General features: G+C 43.6%; 1 protein-coding gene across 2 annotated transcripts in view; it reads left to right on the top strand.

The window, feature by feature from the left end:
• SCUBE2 (signal peptide, CUB domain and EGF like domain containing 2) overlaps positions 1-19,411 on the top strand; it is a 36,658-nt gene that overhangs the window by 4,973 nt on the left and 12,274 nt on the right. The window contains exons 1-10 of one of the 2 annotated variants that reach the window (XM_068194643.1): positions 8,442-8,559; positions 9,677-9,793; positions 10,834-10,956; positions 12,514-12,630; positions 14,942-15,064; positions 15,545-15,661; positions 16,246-16,332; positions 17,027-17,131; positions 18,043-18,198; positions 18,521-18,724. In XM_068194643.1, the coding sequence (XP_068050744.1) occupies positions 8,457-8,559; positions 9,677-9,793; positions 10,834-10,956; positions 12,514-12,630; positions 14,942-15,064; positions 15,545-15,661; positions 16,246-16,332; positions 17,027-17,131; positions 18,043-18,198; positions 18,521-18,724 (1,252 nt within the window). In that variant the 5' untranslated portion in view covers positions 8,442-8,456. Of the gene's footprint in view, positions 1-1,421; positions 1,557-6,981; positions 7,108-7,520; positions 7,638-8,441; positions 8,560-9,676; positions 9,794-10,833; positions 10,957-12,513; positions 12,631-14,941; positions 15,065-15,544; positions 15,662-16,245; positions 16,333-17,026; positions 17,132-18,042; positions 18,199-18,520; positions 18,725-19,411 lie in introns of those variants that run through there. The other variant, XM_068194644.1, reaches the window with a different exon arrangement.

The following is a 19,411-nucleotide window of genomic DNA, read 5'->3' on the forward strand; positions in this document are numbered from 1 at the left end:
TTGGAAAGAGATGATTTTTTGAAAGCTTTCCAAGGTCTGTAAGACAGAAACATCTGCTGGAGTTCAAATCTGTAGCACTAAAGACTCGTGGTGGCTGTTTATTCATGATTGTTTGCACATTCACATCACTGCAGAACTCTAAAATACTCAGCTTCTTTGTGATGGAGATATGTCAGCCGCTCTTTTCCTCCAGCAGGTCACATTCTTTTGCATCCAATTGGCTTACTCACTGCCTTCAGTGGACATTAAATCTGTTGTAATACTATGTTATGCTTCTTACTAAAAGCCTCTCTTTCTCCTTTTTTTTTTTTTTAAAGACAGCTGTTTTCTGCCAGAAATGCTACAATGTTAAATTAAAAACATTGTACTATTAGCCAGGAACAATGAACAGAACAGGGAGCAAACATGGTGTTACAGATGAATTTGCAAATGAGACCAGTGCTTTGCCTCAGCAAGGTTTTGTTCTGTTTTTAAGGGACTGAGTGTTTTTTAGTTCCTGTTAAAAATTCTGAAAATTAGGCTAGGAGAAGTATTTGGCAGTCATGGTTACAAAAAACCCATGTTTATTAAGGGGTAAAATTCCAAAGAATTGGAGGTTGGGATGGGCATCCTGTTGTTCAGAGGCTTAGCTGAAGTTTTTCTACTCTTTGGTTCTCTTGGTTATCTTGCAAGCAGAGCCCTTCTGTGTTCTCTGGTGTTGTTGAGACTCTGAATGTTGCAAAATCAAGATCAAAACTGCTTCCAGAACTTCTGCTCTTGTCCTTGACTGCAGTCAGTCAACACAGCAGCAGCCCTGATGATGAGTGATGATGTCCTAGACTTGAGGGAGGAGGATGACAAACCAAGCACCAGAACAGATGTGGTGTGTGAATTCTAGCTGGGATAAAAGTAAAGATTAGGGGATTTTGAGCTGAATTTATTTTGAGGCTTGTATTTTTCTTGTTTCACCATTGCTTTAGGATGAGGAGCTTCCTGGGAAAAAGAAATCTCAGATTAGCGAACCCAAACCACTATGACCTTTAAAGCTTGGATGGGTTTGAAACCAAAGGGTGGCTGTCCCATTGAGGCAGCCAGAGCCACATGTGATTGCTGAGCTGGATGTACGTGGGCTGTGGGGTGCAGCTGCACTGAGGGCAGGGAATGTTCCCCTGGGTGTTGGGGTGCCAAGGCTGCTCTGCCTTAGCTGTAGCCATCAGCCCTGCTCGGTTGGGCTGACTGGGAGCCCTGTGGCTCTCGGGCAGACTGCAAACACGGGAAGAGCACAGCAGAAACGCCCCTTTTCAAGGGTGGCCGCACAACAGCAAGCACAGGGCAGCCGAGGGTGTCTCAGCTGCCTGCGTGGCTCCAACCTGAGCTGATGTCTGTCTGTCGCGTGGATGCGTGCGAGCAAAAAGCTCATCTCTGTCTTTCCCCTCTCTCAGACACAGATGAGTGCATGTTCAACAACGGTGGCTGCCAGCACGTTTGCGTCAACACGGTGGGGAGCTACGAGTGCCGCTGCAAGGAGGGGTTCTTCCTCAGCGACAACCAGCATACCTGCATCCACCGCTCCGAAGGTACCCACGGCGCCCGCCGGCAGCGTCTGGCCGAGGCAAAAGCTCGGAACCATCTTCAAAAGTATTTTTAGGTTGATGTTTTCAAAGCTGTGCAGGGTCTTGGAGTCCTCACTGCTTTTGAAAGGAGCAGTGTGTCAGGATCTTCTAAGTGGCTTTGAAGACGCTCCATGCCTTCCTCTTCTTTGATCCCGGCTGCGTGTCTGCAGTGCTGTGCTTGCTGAAGGCTGGGCTGCTGCACTCCCAGGGTCCTTGGTGCTTTGCTGCGCAGCAAAACTCTGTCCTAACCCAGGCACTGGCAACAAATGGAGGTTCTGGGCATTTTCAGTGGATTTAGTTACAGGGCAATACCTGCACTACCTTCAGATACCTTTTAGAATTCCCCGTACAATGTTTAGGTTTCAGCTAAGAGATTTATTGTTTGTCAGCCCCAAAGGTATTCAAATCTCGTGCTTTGTTTTGAGTGAAACCTTTGTGAAGGGACCTTTGAGAGATCAGAGTCTTGGATATCTCATTAGACATCAGATGGAGCAAAATTATTTTGGATGCCCTTAGGGAATGCTTTAAAGTGGTTGCTCAGATCAGGGAGTTGTCCATTGAACTGTACAGTGAAAATCTTAGTAAGAAGTGCTTAAAGCTGCGAGGCTTTCTTTAATCTATGGCTTATTGTTGGCATAACTATAAGAGGAATCTGAGCATGAATAAACAAATCTCACTTTAAAAATCCCCAAAGTGAAGAGATCAACATTTATAGACATATATGGCCATCCACAGATGAGGGTGCTGAGGTGGCTGTCATCTGACAGAGCTGAATTGATCTTCTGTTTGGATTAAGAATTTGTGTTCTCAGCTCCTCTGGCCCTGGGCTTGGCCTCATGGGGGTCTGGTGGCTCCTCAGGCCAAGGCTCAGGTTGCCACTGCAGGGGTTGGGCTAGGAGTGGGGAAGGAAGGAGGGCAGCAGTGGTGGGACGAGGCATAGCAGGGCTGTGAGTTTGTGTGCACTTGTGGAGGAGGTCTCTAAGGACTGCAAATGGTTGCCTGAACTCCTTGTCTTGTCTGATGCCAAGAGAGGAAAACACTTCCAACTCTTTTTTCATACCTGCTGCTACTTGAGTACCTTCCACTCTCTTGAACTGACAGCAGCAGCATTCCCTGTCACTAATATTTGCTTCCTTATTTGTACCTTTGGAATTCTGTCTCTTTTCTTAAGGATGCATTTAATTTCTCTTAATGTTTTTTCCTTAAACGGCCCTTTCTCCATAATACCAAACATCCACTAAACATAGGTATTTTTCCTTGAAAAGGAAAACAAAAAGGACAAAAAAGAGGGATTTTTTTTCCATAAAAACTCTCTAATAAAATACATCTTTATCAAAACCAATCTTAAAAAAAAAAACTTCAGCACACTGTTTTGCCTGATACATTCTTTTCCTTCTTAGTAAAACATTAAAGTGTTTGTTTTGCTTTCTTTAAAAGCCATTTTTTCAGGTTTCATGCTGTGACTGTCTCCCTTTTACCTCTCTCTCCCCACCCCCCCTTCATTTCTGTAAAGTGCTGCTCAGGATTCCCCACCTTTTTTTTTTTTAACCTTTTTTTTTCCCCTTGGGTGGGCATGTATGTTGTAAGCTAAATCTCACTTCTTTATCTTTCCCCTCACTTTGTTCTCTGATTTTCTGCTCATTTCTGGGACTCCTGTTCTCTGCCTTGTGCATGCGGTGCTCAGTGTTTGTACTTTGTTGGTTCTGAGACCTCACAGCATTGATCAAAGCCGATTTTGGCTCCTACTGCCTAGACCATCTATTGAGTTTTGCTTCTTATCTGTAAAATGAAGAAATATTTCTTTCCCTGTCTCCCAGCCCCATTAAGATTCTTCATATATCAATGCCTGAGAGACCTTCCCTGTGGGCTGCAGTATTGGCCTTTAAATACACACAGAAGCAGAGTGAACTGGAGTTTAAACCACAGGAACTGAAAGTGTCCTGGGAAGTTGTGCACAATCCTATTTTTTATCCTTGTTTGCCTGCTGGAATGAGCTGCTCTTCATCTGTGTGGGAGAAGGAATTACCTTGGGAGGCTGTTAAAGTACCTGGCAGGGCAGCTGTGCATGTGTACCTTGTTTCTGGGTTCCACTTGCACCATGGGAGCTCCATTAGGGAATACCAAAACTTGAGGGAAAACAGAGTTTTTTGTGAGTAAATACCTCGTGCATCTTTGTGGCTGCTATTGCTCTGGATGGCAAATCTTGCTGCTCTCCCTTGTGGTATCTCACAGTCATAGCTCTGCTTGTTGGGCTGAACTGGTGGGAATGAATGGGATCTGTGGGATGAAAGCCACGTTTGAATCCTGTGTGGGCTCCTACACAGGGCACCATCTCAGCTGTCACTCTTGGAGCTGTGACTGCAGAGAACAGGGACAGCTGGAGAGCTTTTGGGGAAAAGTGGCCTTAACACAAGGATGTAGAAAGTGTGGTGAAAGACTAAAGCATTCCTGGGATGTCCTGTTCTGCTGGCTGTGCTGATGCTCCTCACCATTTTTCTATTCTCTCAGAATGCCTGGTAGCTCTTTGTACCATTGCATCCTCTCTCTCTGTCCTACAGAATGCCTAAATGGAGCCTTAATGCTCTTAGCAGATTGGGAATGTTGTCCTGACACCTTCTGTGCAGAAAAATATAAATATTTAAACCCAGATCATACATGTAAGAGATTAATTTAGTGTGACCTGATAGGGAAATACTGCTGGCTTTATTGCCTGCATTTTGCCAGTGACAGGCGTGCTCACATCTCAGGTTTGCTGGGTAGCTTCAAGAAGGTCCTGTCATCAGAAAGGTCTCACCTGGCTCAGGATCTGCTCAGCCATGTAGGCACTGGAGTCACCTCTCTTGGCTGACTGGGACAATCCAGAGTCATCCATCCCAAGGTATTTGTGAGTCAGTAGGGCAGGGTCTCCTGCAAGAGAAATTGTGTGTCTGGGAAGTGTGTGGGGAGATTTGAACAAAATTTGCTTGGGGTTTGTTTCTGGACCACAGTCTGCCATTTCAACAGCAGTGAAACAATGTGACCTGGGAGACTTTGCGTCCACCACGGAGTTTGCAGCCGCACAGCATTTATGGCTTTATAGACATCTCTGTAATACAACCTTGTAAAATGGTGCTGAGAGGGATCTACCAGCTTTGGGAACAAGCAGCAGTCCCAAAGTAAATGCTGGAATGTGTGGATGTGGGCATCTTCTATGAAGCTGCCTTTTGGGTCAGTTAGGTTTTGGTGGGTTTGGTGGAGTACCTTGTTCCACAATGGATACTTTGTTATTAAAATGCATCCTGGTCTGGAAAGCGCAGTTTTGGCTTTCTGTGGAGACCTGATTGAAGTCTGCTCACTCAGAAGGGAGCAATCCCAAATGGAGCATATAAACCATTTGTTTGGTGCCAGTGAACTTTACCAAAGTACCTGCTTGAACAGTTTCCCCTTCGGTAGCTCAATAGAGACAAAAGAATAACTTTGTTAACAGAAACTAAGCTGATAATTCTCTTAATGCTCTCTAACCCCTCGGAGTTAAGAGACCAAACCATACTGCATGCTTGAGACCTGAACTTTCACAAAAACACCGGAGCTAATGAGGCTAATTTGTGGCCTCATAGGTTGTCTCCTTCCTTGACTGACACAATAATGGGTGACAGCTTTCCTGTGGGCTCCTTGGGCTGTGCCTGTGTGCTGCAGGATTTGAAGTCTCATTGTCTTGTTGGACTTCTGGAGAGCCCTCACTGTGGGAAAGGAATCAAAAAGCCAGTAGAGCAGAATAATCTGGGCTCTGCAATGTCCATTCTTTTGTTGCTTAAAGCTGTTTTAATAGAGAAAGGGTCCTGTAGCTGGTGCTCCAGGGGGTGAGAATAGCAGTGTGGAAAAAGGACCTGATTGAAGTGGAGTGGAATAATGGTGATGAGCCAACCTCTGCCTCACAATGCAGTGGGTCTGTTTCACTTAGTAATAAGGCTGAAGAAAGGGCTGTGTAAGTTTAAAAATTATATAGGGTGTGGAATTGATCACACAGTCCCTTTTCTGCAGCATGGTCACTCTTGCTCTTCTGCTCCTGATTGTTCATCTGTTCAGCTCCAGAGAAGTTCACTGGGGTGGTGTGGGATGATCCCTTGCAGCCAAAGTATGTTCACTTGGTCTTCATAAATTGAATGCTCTCACTGAGAAGAAAGAGCATTTTGGTGTAACTTGTCCTTTTAAAACCAAATGTACCAAGGCAGGGAATTTGATGGTAAAGGTGTGCTCTCTGTACACCCAAGAAGAGCATTCAGATATCTTCTCTTTTCTGGCTTTGTAGCACTGTAGAGGACTTAATCAAAAATCTGTGGTTTTCTGTTAAAAGAAAACCTATTTGTTTAATTTGGTCTGTTGATCCCATTGGGGATCTCAGCCAGCTGCTGGGTGTTTTAGTGTTGTGTGTGTACAGGCTGTACCACCTTCTTGCAAATGGCAAAGACACTGATTACACTGAACCATGGAGCAAGGGGAAAGAAGCATTTGCAATAATTTTAGAAATTATTCCTCCCTGTTTAATTGACTTTATATTTTTGCAAAGACCAGGAAAAAACAGTCTGGCAGTCAAGTGCTGTGCATGAACTGGAAGAGATAAAAATGACAGAATGTTTTAGGAGGTGTAGCAAAATAAATCCAGTCATTAGTGTCACACTGGTTCTTCATTTGGTTAAAGCAGACACTAGCAGTAAATTCTGTCAAACTGGGAAGGAGTGTAGAAATACAGAACACTGTGATAATACCCAGTGAGGTTATCTTGGGTGGTGTGTACTGAAATCAGAAAAAAAAGTTGAAAATGAAATGGTTAACAATAAAGAGAATTGATGTTCAGCATGTGTGCAATCTGTACATTGGCCTGCTCTGAGATAGGACTCAGGACTTGGTCACTGCTGAGACAGGTTATGACTCTGGGAATCTGCTTTGTAAGCCAGGAATTGAAATTGGGATGACCCTTGTGATTGCTGTTCTAAACATTCCTGTGTCTGCTGGCTGCTCTTTTAAGCAGAGAGATAAGAAATTCATTTTAGACTTGGACATTGCCACTTGTATAAAAGAAATGAGGAGGTTTTATGAACACCCTAAAAGTATCAAGTGAGAGTGTTGGATGAGAATGCAGGTGCTCTACAGATCTGTGGATGTTGCTCTTTGACCTTGCAGTCAAAGAACACGGGCACAGAAAAGATCACAGAAGGAGAAACCTTGGGGCTATTTACTGCGCAGGACTGGACTCGCTGCCTTTCCTCTCTGTAAGCTGAAACGTCTTGTCCCAACCCTGCAGCATCTTCCCAGAGTTAGGCGCTTAGTCTGTGTGTGTATTGAACTGACTGTTGCCTGCACACAGAGCTGCTGGGGATGCTGATGCTCTTGTACCTTTCCTGTTTTACAGAAGGCATGAGCTGCATGAACAAAGATCACGGCTGTGCCCACATCTGCAGAGAAACACCCAAAGGAGGAGTTGCCTGTGAATGCCGACCAGGATTTGAGCTGTCCAAGAACCAGAGGAGCTGCATTTGTAGGCAACATTCTGCATCTGCTTATGGTTTCCAAAGTGAACAATTAATGTTCTGTTTGCAGTGAGATGGGACTTGGTATGTTTTAGCTAATATGGGATGACACACCTGAACTGTGTGTGTTTGAACTAAACCAGAATTGATGTCTTTTCTGGACACTGTCACACAGGTCTATTGATTGCTGTAGTTTGGGAATTGTGCCATCATTCATAACTCCTGGAAGTCCAGCTCCATGAGAGAGCTGTGCAGTGTTTCAGTCTCACAGAGGCTGTGAGGGGACAGCCTCACATCAGGGATCATCAGGACAGGGGCACGTTAGGAAGGTGCACTGGATGCTCAGGTGGCAGTGGAATTGCACACTGTCCTTCAAAGGTGCTGGAAGGACTTGTGAGAGTGACATGTGCTTTCTCCCTAGTGACATGTAACCACGGGAATGGGGGCTGCCAGCACACGTGTGACGATGCTGACAATGGGCCAGTCTGTGGATGTCACCCCAAGTACGTCATGCACGTGGATGGGAAAACCTGCCTGGGTCAGTATGCACTGGAGGGAAGTAGTTTTCTGTGGATGGGGGTGTGGTGGTGCTGTGTGTGCAAGATTAATACTCCTCATAATGGTATGGCTAGAAAACGTCAAGGAGTTCAAAATTAAGGAACCTGATAGTGCATGGGTGAGTTGGTTGTGTCCAGAAAAGTTATGCTTCCCTATTTAAGTAGCTACCTAATCCTGTTGCAACCTGTAATTATCATTAGTCCTCCTGAAACAGGAGGCCTGCCCCTAACCAAAGCAAGCTTCCTTCCCTCTGGGATATTTTAGGTTCAGTTTCTTCAGTAGCGTGAACCAGAGAGTGTAAGCAAGGAGCACCTGGGACTCTGAAATCAATTAATGTATAGTTTTGGCAAGGCAGTTATCCAGTAAGGAAAGCACTTAAGATTTATAAACTCTTCCAGTCTCTGGAAGAGTTTGTTGTCTGTTGATTGAAATCAAATGCTCAGGCATGACTGGCTGGTCGTTGTAATTAGCCCACGATGGATGATGACGGAGCGCTCCTAACAGAGCAGTTCAGTTCTTTCATCTTGCTGCTGTTTGCTACATCTGTAGCACGTCTTTTGTTTTGTTAAGGATACTGAAGCAAACATGACTTGTAAGGAAGCCACAAAAGCAAAACATTCTCATGGTTTTGACTGAATGGTCTTCATGATTTTTATTACTACTTGCTCTTTAAAAAATAATTTATTTGTGCCTGGTCAGTTCCGATTGTCTCTGATTCAGCGTGTGATGCAGCTGTTTGTGTGTGTTGGATGTCAGATGAGGGTTCTGGTCAGGGCACATTTGCTCACTTGCTTTTTTCATGTTCCTTACAGAGAGGGAAGAAGCTGCTGTTGAATTTTCTGAGGGAAACACCACAGCAGCAGCTGATGTGGACAAGAGAGTGAAGCGACGGTTGCTTATGGGTAAAAGTGTTGATCCAAAATAATTCTGCTGCTTGTTGAAACCTTTTAGATTGAAGAATTAGTGTGGGGCTTTTTTGGTTTTTCATGGTAACCTTCAGCTCTGGGCTGAATTCTGCCTGAGATGATCCAGTCTCTCTTAAGGAAATAATATTATTCCCTAATGTTCAGGCATCCAAATGAATAGCCTTTTTTTCAAAAAGAATGATAGAGGAAGAAAGAAGATGCACTCTGTTCTTCCCTTGGAGGTTGGACACAGCCTGCCAATACTGCATGTGAGATGAGAGACTGGGAGGGAATAAACCAGTAAAGCTCTCAAAACTTGACAATAAGTAGCATTTGCTTGATGCTGCAGAAAATGAGGATACAGACTAGAAAGAAAATTTCAAAAAGCAGACATAAAAAAGTGTTCTTTGCAGCTCTCTCAATCAATTTACATGCTATGTAAAATTGTATTTGTCCAGCCAGTGAAAAGGTTGTTAGACTGACTGAGGTGGTTAGACTGATCACAAGAGGATGAATGCCAAAGAGTGAGTTATTTCTGTTTGGTTGGATGTGAAGAACAGTGTCTTAGGAGTGCTCACTAGCAAGGTTTGGTGAGATTTAGGCATAGTTTTCATAGCAGGGAGTTAGAGGAACAAACTTTGGTTGGAATGGCACCTGGGTTCCCAGGCTGAGGGAATGCTCAGTGTGGGTGTAACCCACCATGACTGGGAGCACGGACAGTAGGGAAGACGAGTTGGGAGGGATTTAAGAAAACTAATTTAGCAGTGCTGAGTGTAACCAGGTGTCTCATTGGTGGGAAGTGTCAGGGAATCGGCCAGAATCCACTGCGGGCATAAGGAAACTGACTGGCAGTAACAGATTCATCATCAAGGAGCAGGGATTTAAGACACAAATGGAATACCCAGAAGACAGCATTTTGGTTTGTAGACTTTCCACAAAAAGCCTGGAAATAGCTGAGGCAAGGATTTTGCCAACACATGTATTTAGCAGTTGTTGGTGTGCTAGGCTGAATGTATGAATAGCAGCGTGCTTGGGACCGTGCCTTGTATCCCATGATGTTTCTTGCTGCCATTATCATTTCCCTGGGGAAACCTGAGCTCTGTCTCGTTGCCAGAAACGTGCGCGGTGAACAACGGCGGCTGCGATCGCACCTGTAAGGACACCTCCACCGGAGTCCACTGCAGCTGCCCCGTGGGTTTCACGCTCCAGTTTGATGGCAAGACATGCAAAGGTGGGGTTTATACTCCTGGACACATGTGCCAACACCTATTAGATGTTACCAGGTGCTGTAAGATACAAATCTCCAAATGGAGGCAACCAAGTGTCCAGAGGAAAGCCACTGTGCGTAGTCTCTCCGAAGGAAGGACTGCACCAGGGCCAGAGGCTGTGGTTTCCTTCATGTCAGGTGTATCACGTGCAGAGAGTCTCTTCTTCTCTGCCCTCCTGCTCTCCACTTCCACCTCCTGTGCCTCGTTTTCCAGAGGCCAGGTTTGGGAGAGCTGAAAGAGCTCTGTTGGCAAGCAGAGGTCAGCACTGGCTGGGGCTGGCAGGTGTGTGGGTGCTCACAGGTATCCAGCCCAACAGCCTGCCCTACTACCCACAGCCAGCTGGGCAACAGGGGAGTGGGTAAGTAAACAGCAGTGTGTAAACAGGGATGTGTTTTCTAAATATGCACGGCTCCAAGCAGCTGTAATGAGAGCTCTGGCGAGGAGCAAAGGCACGGTTAGGTTGTATATTACATTGCTTTTCCAGTAATTAGATGTTAAGGCTGTTCTGCTAAGTAAAAATGATGAAATCCTCAGGCCTGAGTCAATTAATATTCGATAAAGGCCTCATTCTAATATTGCCATGAAAAGGACGGGGTAGTTCAGGAAGTCTCTGCCTGAGATTTCTGCAGGGCTTACAGAAAGGAAACGGAGAGAATGTTTAAAATACTAAAACCTCTTGGAGAGCCTTGGAGCCAAAGTGTTTCCAAACAGAACTTAGGCGATGGTCTTTTATGAATGCATTACCCAAATGCAACTGACAGGAATACATTAAATGAGAGCAAATAACACTGTCCTGGGGCTGAATGGGCTGGATCATTCTTAAGAGTTGGATCTCATCTTCCTTCCTTCCTTAATTTGTGGTAGTCTCACTAGATTTTGTTTCTGGGCTCCTCCAACTGACTGGGCGTGACTATTTTCTGAATTTGGCAGTGGGAGTAGGTTGCGTGCTGAAGCTCTGTGTTAATTTGCTGAAGACTTTTTTTTTTTTTTTGTTTTGTTACAGATATTGATGAATGCCAGTCCAATAATGGGGGCTGTGATCATTTCTGTAAAAACACTGTTGGCAGTTTTGATTGCAGCTGCAGAAAAGGATTTAAATTATTAACAGATGAGAAGTCCTGTCAAGGTATGTGCACTGGAGAGACAATGGTACAACAAAAGTAGGACAAATCAGCGTGGCTTGGACATCTACTACAATGATGAAGTGATAATGGACTCCAGAATAATTTCCCTTCCTCAGTTTGGATTTTTTTTCTTCTGAAACAGTTGTTGAGTTAATACAGTTGGCTTGATGCTATTGTAGGAGATAAGTTTAATGGCACAGTGAGCTATTATCTGGAAGGGACAGAGATAGCATCATATTAAAAAGCTCTCCATGAGGTTAATGCTTTGCCCTGCCTTGATGATCTTGAAATAATTTACAGGGAGAATTAGGCAATGTCTCTCTCTCCATCTTTCTGACTGATTCACCATTGCAGTGAAACAATTACTTCTTAAAAGGATATTTAGTTGCCATGAGCTCATTATTAAAGGAAAAAGATATAACGTGATCTATGAAATTATAAGTCTGTAGACAGACTGGAATCTCTGTTCCCTAAAACATCATGGAGCATTTGCTTTTGAGGATGACATGGATTTCTCCTGTGAGACCTACAACGCATATTTGCTTTGTTCTATAGTGGTTTGTACATACAGATTTAGCAATTCTGTTTAAGCTGCTTAAATGCACAAAAAAATGTGAAGATCAAAATGGTCTGTGGTTGTGGAAAAGCAACAGGATGAAACAATGTCAATTCAGTCAGCCAAATGGTGAATTATGTGATTTCCTAGGCAACCAGATGACATTAAAGGTGAATTTCAGAAAACTGAACTGATCAAGAGAAAGTAATTTTCACCTGTTTTTTTTTTGTGCATTCTTATCCTTTATAAATAGGCAAAGAAGGACAACTATTTATATGGAAAAAACTTACTGTATAAACATCTGATTTTCAAGATAGTTTGGGGTTTTATTTAAATGAAATCTGTTTATGAATGTATCTTAAATACTTGCATCTCCCTTTTGCCCCTGTCATTTCTGTTGCTTTTCTTAGACTGTTTCAAAAGTGATATCATGCTGCATGCCCAAGAAAAAAGACTGATGAAAAGTGCTAATGAAATTGATGTGAACTTTTTTTGTGTCTTGCGACATTCTTACCTGGCATGCAAAATGTACTAGCACAAAAATTGTAGGTACTTTTGATGGTATAATGAATGTTCATTCTCAGAGAACACTGTGATTTTCAGCAGATGTAAATCAGATGCTGTATATTCAAATAGAGCTTCATTTAGGGAGGAAAAAACAAAGGCAATATTTTCCTTCATTGACTTAATTTCTATGTAAAGTAATCCTAATGAAATAAGAGTTTTGTCAGCAGTTTTCTTCTCCCACAGAAGAGAAATAATTTGATTTAAACATAATTGTAAAAATGTAACTCCAGTTTTTGCACTTGCCAAGGAAAAGCTTGTTTGGCAAACCGAGCATTCTTTTAAAAACTGTCATTTCATTATGTTACATTATGTGCTTTGAAAGAATCTGCTTAGCTCACATAAATCTGCACATCCCTGCAGTTGCTGAGCTCTGTTGGCTCCTCAGGGCTCCCTGGCCAGCCTGAGAGGTGCTGATGCCTCCCTTTAAACCTTGCAGACATTGACGAGTGCTCCTTCGAGCGGGCGTGCGACCACACGTGCATCAACCACCCCGGCACCTTCGAGTGCACTTGTAACAAGGGATATGCCCTGTACGGCTTCACCCACTGTGCAGGTGAGTTACAGACACACCACAGCCCCTGGGACAGAGGCAGGTTCCCACTGGCCTGCTCAGAGTCCCTGCAGGACACAAACTGATGCAGACCCAGGTGGCCTACAGAGTAAATTTTACCCTTTGCTGTGATAATGAGACACAGGAAAAGGAGAAACTGATCCTGCTTCTTCCTGTCTTTGCTCGAGTGATTTTGCCTTTACGCCATGCATGCGAAAGGGACCTGTAACTGTTAGGACAAACTGATGGGTTTTGTGCCTGGATCTGAATTCCATAATTCAATACAATTTCCACATGCAGAACAGTCATTGACTTCAGTGAAAAGTCAGTGGAGCAGGGCTTGAAGAACAGGAAGCTCTGAATGACTCTGAAAATTATGGTTCTGCAGGTGCACATGTCAGATCCTCATGTGATGTCGGTTGGAATTTAGCTGATGTAGTGCCACTTTACAGTGGCCAAGATTAATACTCTTAAAATTTTATGTCTTTCCTACAAGGAAAGTTGTTCATAAAAGCTTGACATGTGACAAATTCCCAGAATTAACATGAGGAAACATGAATAACTGGGACACTAAATGGAATCAAGCTTGTTTTATATAAGCTTTAGGCAAGACCTGAGTCCAAGGTTTCCTTAATTCTGAGTAAGACCTGTTTATTTCTGAGGCAGAATGAGCACAGCTGGAGATAACAATTCAGAAATCTATGTGCCTGTCTATTCTATCCTCTTCCTCTAGAAATCCTGCAAATAAGTTTACAGGGCTACAGCATCACTGTGTTTTTCCTGATGAACATGGGAACTTTGCTGGATAAGGAATAACACTGTCATGTGCTCTACTTAGTAAAAGACAACTTCTGATTAATTCCTCTGCATTAATTCAATTTCTTTTGGCTACCAGTGAAGAAAGGGAACTGTAATCTTGCTGTTGGCTGCTAATTGGCCTTTTCTTGTCATACCCCCGTGCAGAAGATGTTAATTAGTCCTCATACCACAGTAAGTCCCTCACTGACTGGCAATCATGGGCTGGTCAGAGCTGATAGGACACTGAGAATGCACCTTCTTACCTCTGTGGAAGATGTCAGTAAGTGTTGGAGATAAGAGGTTGGAATCCTTGAAAAGGTCAATGAAAAGCAAAGATTTGTGGTATTTTAGACAGCAGTACCAGTTTTACTTCTTTCTTCATTATTCCTCTGCTGCTCATTCCTACCCCTGCTGTCTCAGTTCTGTTAAAAGCACATTTTCCCCCCAAATCAGACTGGTTTTGTGATGTGTTTCACAGCATTCTCTAACAAATTGTTATTTAGAGGGTGTCTAGTCTGGGGACAGCAGTGATAAGAACTTACTAGCATTGAGATAAGTGTGTGTGGAAGTAGGTACCCTCAGATGCACAAACTTTATGGGACTTTCAACAGGTTTCTTGATGGCAGCTTTCTGGGTTTATGTACAATTGCCATAAAGCTCTGGGTGTGAAGTGAAGCCCTCCTCAGGGTGGATCTGAGCAGCAGAGATAGAGACCTTTGCATTTTCCTTTGTTGAAATTCATGAGATTCCTATTGACCCATTTCTCCAGGCAGTCAAGGTCCCTCTGAATAGTGGCACAACCATCTGGTGCATCAGCCACTCCTCCCAGTTTTGTCTCATCTGTGGCCTTGCTGTGGGTGAACTCTTGTCCCACCATCCAGGTTTAATGAAGAGGATGAATAGTATTGGCCCCAGTGCTGACCCCTGGGATGCAGCACTGCTGAATAGTGCATTCTGCATCAGCATGCAAGTTTGCACCAGAGGCAGCATGTGTTGTGTTGTCAGCAATTTCTCCTCTTGTTGGCATTTACTGGGTGGGACAAGGCTCCAAAATTGGATAATTGGCCAAAAGAGACTAGGGAGACACAGTGGTGGTGTTTGCCCACAGAGCCAAAGTGTTCCACAGTAGTTGAATCTATCAGAGCACTTGTGAGCATTGTTCAGTATGAATCCTGCCCTGTTCTCTGTTTTTATTTAAAATTAGAAATATTAATTAACCAGACACAGTGCAACACAGATTTGACTTGATCTGCTTTTCTTAGAGTTGATTTGTTATCATACTGCTGAGGCTGGATATTGTTTAATTATGAGCCACCAGTAATTTGGTCTGCTTTGACATTTATCAAGGGATTTCCATGAAGACAAACTATTTCAAGGTGGGTGTCCAGGTAGCATCCCTGAAGTCTTTTCAAGACTCTACTAAGAAGTATTTGGGTCCACATTTACCTAGTGCAGTTGGAGTGCATAACTTTGGGAAGAGCAACTTTTTAAAAGTATCTTTACCTTTCCTCTGCAGATATTAATGAATGTAGCATCAACAATGGTGGCTGCCAGCAGCTGTGTGTGAACACACTGGGAGATTATGAATGCCTGTGTCAGTCAAACTACAAGCTACACTGGAATAAAAAGGACTGTGTTGGTAAGGTGTCTAATAAATACATTTCTACTCCTGATGTATCTGCCGGGCCATATGGTTACAGTCACATTTGATGGTCTGTCCAGTTAAGTGGTATGAGTCATTGTTCCTGGTATTCTGCTTTTATTTTTAGCAAGGCATGATGGTAGTGATGTTGAAACTCATAAAAACAAACAGCAAACCAACCCCAAAAACAGGAGATACTTTGAGGGATTTTGATGCTTTCTTTCCTGTGCTTTGATCTACCTCATTCTTCTATTTCCTTTTGTTCCTCTGCATGATAAGGCTTGCTCATGATAAAGGAAGTTACTTTTGTGGTGTCATCTCCCAGTGATTTTATTTGGCTTTATTTTTCTGTCTAAACAGCATATTAATTGCATGGGTGCTCTCAGGTACTGGCTACAAAAGCAGCTGCATGCTGATTTATTGGTAGGGTGAAGGTAGATGTTTTAATTCTGTGAGTCTTTGTTTTATCCTATCTAGAGACAAAAGATCCCTTGTCTGATAATGTGTCACCCAAGGTATTGCTGCACTGCATTAAGAGTGGTGGGATTGATAGATGCTTTCTGAGCTGCTCTCCAGATGTCCAGGTATTCTCTGGTAAGTCAGAGCTAACAGAACTGAGCACGTGATTCTGTACAGAGGGTACAGGGTAAGGGTGGCCAACCTCCTCACTGTCAAGAAAGCCCCAAGAAGCAGTCAATAAACAGAGGTCTTTCCTCTTTCACTGCAGATAATAAAGGGCTATATCCCTGACAGTGTCCAGGAAGGCCCCTCTTTCCTTGCCTTTTATAACCACTCTACCCTCAGATTCTCTTCTCACAACAAGTCTTTTTGAAGCTGGGGAGGACAGGGAAGAATTCTCCGTGCTCCCTGGGCCATTCCTTAATTGGCCCTGAGAGGCACTGGTGAATGGGGCAAAGGCATTCCAGCCCTGCGTGGGGTCTGGGATTTTGCCCACACAGCCCCTCCATCCCACAGGACTCAGCTGCTGCTTATGGGACTGGTGTTCTTTCTCTTCCTGAATCCTTTGAATGGCTTAGGAAGAGACAAGCTCTGATGTGGAGTATTGTATGAACAACATTGTGTGTTGATGGCAATCAACAAATTTAAAATGTGTTATGCTACAGGAGTCCTCAGTGTGTGCACTGTGCCTGTGTCTTTACTGTCTGTCTGTCTGTTAGGAACACAAGATGCCTACACCCTCACCTGTGGCAGGTCCTCTCAGCTTAAGAAAAAGCAGCAAAATGCAAATGCTTCCAGCTGGCTGGGTAATCACCACATTTACTGTTACATAGTTTGGCTGATTTATTTTCATTGATAACTGTGAAACAAAGGTGTTTCTGTTGACTTTTGTCCCCCCTCTTATAATCTATCGGGTTTTTTTCTTCCTCTTCCTCGTGATTGTAGTTCATGATTACTGCAGAAAATTCCCCTTATGCTGCTTCATCAGCATCATTCAAACTGAGAGTTAAAAATACAGAAAAAGATCAGTAGTGAAATAAACACTTAGGCCAGGAGTTATGTCTCCTTTTAGTCATCCAAACCTGGACAGTGTGGGCAACATACAATGTGTTCAGGTAGAGCTGTTGGACACTAACCTTTAGAAGGCATTTACAGCCATAGACATAAACTAATTTCTGAAATGATTTGGAGTCCCTCCTTTGATTTCAGCTCACCCTTTTTCAATTCACCTAATAGTAGATCTGGTCTTGATCTCCTTTGTCTATCTCTCTTTTTTTTCCCCCTAATAAAATGTACTACACATCATTCTAATTCCAGTTATGAACCAGCTTCACAGCAGGAGGGTTCTGACATCTCATTAGGTTTTCTGTGATGATCACTTCATATCAGCATATTTTTTTTGTTGTCACCACTGTGATACCACTGTGGTGTGACATTAGGGCTATCTCCATTTTCTACTCCCTTTTTAAAAATACCATGTTTCATTGTTTCTTCCTGAAGATGCTTCAGCCATCAAGATAAGCGTAACCTTTAAATTAAATGAAGGAAAATGTAGTTTGAGAAAGACTGAGATGTTTCAAGAAGGTCTGGAGCAGATGATACCAGGTATGAATACAAAAATGCAGGTAAGCAGGGGCTAAGTGCTTTCCAGAGATGAAGTACACCACGAGCAAAGCATAGAGGACTGAAGGCTTTCTGTTCTTCACTTCTTCCTGCTTGGCCATGACTCTTGCAACAGTTATTTCAGATCCCAGGATTTCCTTGTGGCATCCTCACAGTCTTGCTAGGAAAGCCCTTATCCTTTTTTTGTTTGTAATGCTGCTAATAAATTCTCAGTAAAATCAACCATTCTTTTTGTTAATTTGATTCCTTCCTTTCCTTCCTCATTTTATCTTTCTCTTCTTTCCTTTCTCACCTGCTCCTTACTGTCTGGTGTCTTGTTGAAAAATCTGACTTTTTATGCTGACTCTGTTGTCCTAGGGTTGTTCCTCTTGTCTCTTGTCTTCATTTCGTACTTCAGCAGCCCCAGATGGATGCAGCGAGGTCAGCTCTTCCATCTGTTCCAAAGCAGAAAGAATAGCCTGGGAATTTACAAAGTCAGCAGAAAATGAGGAGGAGTACTTATAAAAAAAAAAGAAAAAAAAAAAAGAGAAAATGGGGAAAGGAGTCATTAAACAATATGATGAATCAGTGTGTCTGATTGTTTGTCCTTAGCAGAGTAACAATGAGGAACTGTGCTGAATGCTCAGTGACAAGTCATGTACTCCAGAACCAGAGCTTATTCTGGGTGTTTCCTTTACCTAAACCTTATTTCCTCATTGAAGCCATGAGAATGGTCATGACCCTGTGAGAGGGTGCACCAGGTGAGGGGCTGGCCAAACTGTTCTTTTACTGGCACATGGAGGTGATGGTTTGCTGCTCTTTAACTCTTCATGATGACCCATGTGCTGAGCACCGGTGAACATTCAATAACAGACCTGGCCAAGCTTTTGCTTCCTTTGATTTTGTTCATACAGAGAGACAAAATTCAGTAATGGAGAGCTTCCACTATGTAAACCTAACATGTGGCTCTGGCAAGAAAGTTCATGGAGCCCTCAGTAGACTGGCAGCGACTAGAGAGATTTTTATCACTGCGGACTTTGAGCTTGAAACGAGCCGGAAGGAGGTGACAGGTTGGTTGGAAAATAATTCCAGGTGCGCTTTGAAGCTTCTTGCCGTTTGCTCCTTAATTTCTGTATTTTTCACTTCTGTCTGTATGCAAAATGATGATGAAAAGTATCTCCTGTTTTGAATATTAATTTTACTGCTTCAGAAAGAGTGAGGGATGGGGATAGCTCCAAAGATCAAAGAGCTGCCCAGTGTATTTGTCCTTGAGGATTTCAGACTTGTTCCCAGAAGCTGCCTTCTCAGTGATTTGAGTTGGTTGGTGTTTGGAATTGGGTGGGATATCCTACATGGTCACTTAGGGCAGCTTTCACCCCTGATGCTTTTCAGACACGTGCGACGTGCGCTGTGCCCGCAAGAAGACGGAGAAGCGGTTCCGGAAAACCATCCGCACCTTGCGGAAGACGGTCAGCAGGGACCAGTTCCGCATCCGCCTCTCTGGCACGGACCACGAGGTGGCCAGAAAGGCTCTCAAGCCCTCGGAGCCACAGCAGTCCTGTGGTGTGGGACAGCTGCACCCGGGGGTCAGATGTGGTGAGTTATGAGGGAGCTGGGGATGGAGAACCTCGTGTGTTTGGCTGCTTTGCTCAGGTCTGGAGCTCAGAGGGATTGGGGTTCACTTGTCCATGAGAGAGCAGGGCTGGGTGTGCGGAAGTGGGGGTGCTGTTAGTGCTGCTGAAATCCTCTCTGTGAATTTACTGTTGGCAGTTGATGTGTTTACAGAGTAGAGCAAGGGCTCGCAGCACTGCACTACAGCTGATGCACAGCCTGCAATAAGCTCGAAGGTGGAAATCCTGGGAATAAATAACATCAGGCACCAATGGCCTTGACATCACCAATGTTACTTTTAAGACTACATTTAATATGTTTTAGTAATTTAGTAATAATTTAGGAATGCTGTGTTCCTGAGCTTGTGCACAGCTCACCTCTCCCTCATCCCAAGGAAAAGGCTGCTCAGAATTTGATACAGTCACATTCACTTTGCTGACTAAGCTCAGAGTCCCAGAGAATCTTCATGACAGAGTTATAAATTCATGGAGATTTTATAGGCCATCACCGAGAAAAGTCTTAATTATCATGGCACTGGAGGGCACCACCATAATGCAGTCCATAGTAAATGCTTCCAAAGCACAAAAGTTAAGGAGAAGGGTCAGATGTTACATCTTAACAGAGGCCTAACAACCGTGACAGCTAATTCAGGCTGCACGGGGTAGGCAGCGT

This window comes from Anomalospiza imberbis, chromosome 6 (assembly GCF_031753505.1).
Source record: "Anomalospiza imberbis isolate Cuckoo-Finch-1a 21T00152 chromosome 6, ASM3175350v1, whole genome shotgun sequence".
Lineage (NCBI taxonomy): Eukaryota > Metazoa > Chordata > Aves > Passeriformes > Viduidae > Anomalospiza > Anomalospiza imberbis.